Source organism: Nicotiana attenuata, unplaced genomic scaffold (assembly GCF_001879085.1).
Source record: "Nicotiana attenuata strain UT unplaced genomic scaffold, NIATTr2, whole genome shotgun sequence".
NCBI lineage: Eukaryota > Viridiplantae > Streptophyta > Magnoliopsida > Solanales > Solanaceae > Nicotiana > Nicotiana attenuata.
Window position 1 is genome coordinate 181,477 of NW_017672022.1, and position 2,010 is coordinate 183,486.

The 2,010-nt window shown below is 33.7% G+C and overlaps 1 protein-coding gene across 1 annotated transcript in view; it reads left to right on the top strand.

Moving 5' to 3' along the window:
• Positions 1-547: 547 nt before the first annotated feature.
• The window catches only part of LOC109211380 (gamma aminobutyrate transaminase 1, mitochondrial), a 7,136-nt gene continuing 5,673 nt past the window's right edge, over positions 548-2,010 (top strand). Inside the window, exon 1 of the mRNA XM_019374914.1 lies at positions 548-985. Coding sequence (XP_019230459.1) covers positions 929-985 — 57 coding nt within the window. The 5' untranslated portion in view covers positions 548-928. The remainder of the gene's footprint in view (positions 986-2,010) is intronic.

Below are 2,010 nucleotides of genomic sequence, written 5' to 3' on the forward strand. Positions count from 1 at the left end.
ATCTGCCAACTAAAATTGTTACATTTTACCACCGTTTGATTGGACATAAACAGAGTTTTTCATTTTATTCTCAGTGACAGTGACAAGAGTTTTAAACCTTTTTTTTCTCCAAACCAGAATTTTCCCTCTTTCTTGTTTTTGGTAATTTAAATCCATTTATGATTTTTTTCCGGCTAGTGATGATATTCGGGTCAGCTTCTGCGTACTTCAACATCATACGTGTTACATGATATAGCAAATTCATTATTATAAAAAGAAAGATTATATATTCCCATTGTTTCAATTTAGTTGTTTGGATAAGGTTTTACATAAATTTTAAGAAAAAATTAATTGTGTAATTTGACTAATATATTTTCCTGTTAATTCGTTAATCTTTGTCTATTTATATGCCTATTAATTATAGGAATAATTAATGCTAAGGGCAAAGTTAGAAAAAATTAATTAATTCTCTCTTAATTTTTAAATTGGCAAGTGTTTGAAAATAATTACTTTTAGTATACATGACAAATAAAGTATTCAAATAATTGGTGACCAAATGCAATGTACCAGAAGTTTCTCACTTATTTATTCAACCTTTAGTTTCCCCCCAAATATAGCACAACCTTCAGTTAAACCCAGAAATAGAATTACTTTTTGTTTTTTTTTTAAAGTAAAAAGATATTTTCGTATATTATTTTTATATTTGATGACTCATTATTGATTGGAGTTGTGTCATCACTGAGTGGTCAACCTTATCAATTTCTCTTTCTTTTGCTTCTCTCATTTCTTTCTTTCTATATTTGCAGCTTCAATCTTTTTCTTTCAACTTTTGCATAAATGGCCATATTCTAACGCATATACTAAAACTTTGAGACAGAAAGAGAAAGGTGCTTTTTATTTTATTTATTTTATATTAGTTTGATTCCAAAGTTATTGAAGAATCATATAAATGGCCATGATTTCTCGTTTGCTTCGATCCACGGTTAAAGCAGCTATCACCGCCCAGGTTTGTTTTTTTAACGTTTATTAATTATGAAATTCCGTTTTTTTTCAAGCTTTATTTTATGTATTAGTTTTCTTGTGTAAAGTTAATGTGTTTCTTTTTTGTTATGTGTTTTTGACATTTCTCGTGGATTTGTTTTGAGTTGAAAGTGGCTAAAAGTTTTATTTTTGATTTTATACTGAAGTTTGTTGGCCAGAGAATGAGACAGCCGAGGTTGATTTTGTCTGACAGAGAATGCTAATACCGAGCTTCATTTTGTCTTTTCTCATTCACAGATTACATTAACGAGAAGAAAAATTGATCTGGAAATACTCTGTTATCAAAAAAAAAAAAACGAGTAGGGGGGTGGGTGGTGGGGTGGGGGTGGGGGTGGGGGGGGCTGCATCTGCTCAAATATAAGCTTAGCTTTTTGGAATTAGAACTGATTGATACATTCAATTTTACATTTGTAGTATGATTTTAGGAGCTGTCATCAAGTCACTGTTTTCTGGTTCGTCTTTGTTTTCTACTTGGAAATTCAGCCCTTTTAGTCTTTCTTATCTTCTTCATATTTAGGATGATCTTAGATGGGGAGCCTTGACGTCAGAGGTGTATCTAGAATATCTAGTACATGGGTGCACTACTAAAAAGCGGAGTAAAAAATGTATCAAGTGGGAATTGATCCCTATACATCTTGATAAATAACTAAACCTTCAACCAAGTGCACCTTTCAAACTTTTCGGAGCGTAGTTGCCGACAGTCAGTATTATACTACCAATTTTAGAAAATATGTACATAAAATTTCTAATTTTATGGAAAGACCATGGGTTCACGTGCCCCATAACTTTACCTATAAATCCAGCCCTGCTTGACGTAACCGGTCAAGTTGCTTCTATGTGACCAGGAGGTCATGGGTTCAAGCCGTGGAAACAGCCTCTTGCAGAAATGTAGGTTAAGGCTGCATACAATAGACCTTGTGGTCTGACCCTTTCCCGGGCCCCGCACATAGTGAGAGTTTAGTGCACCGGGCTGCCCTCCCCCCCCTCCCT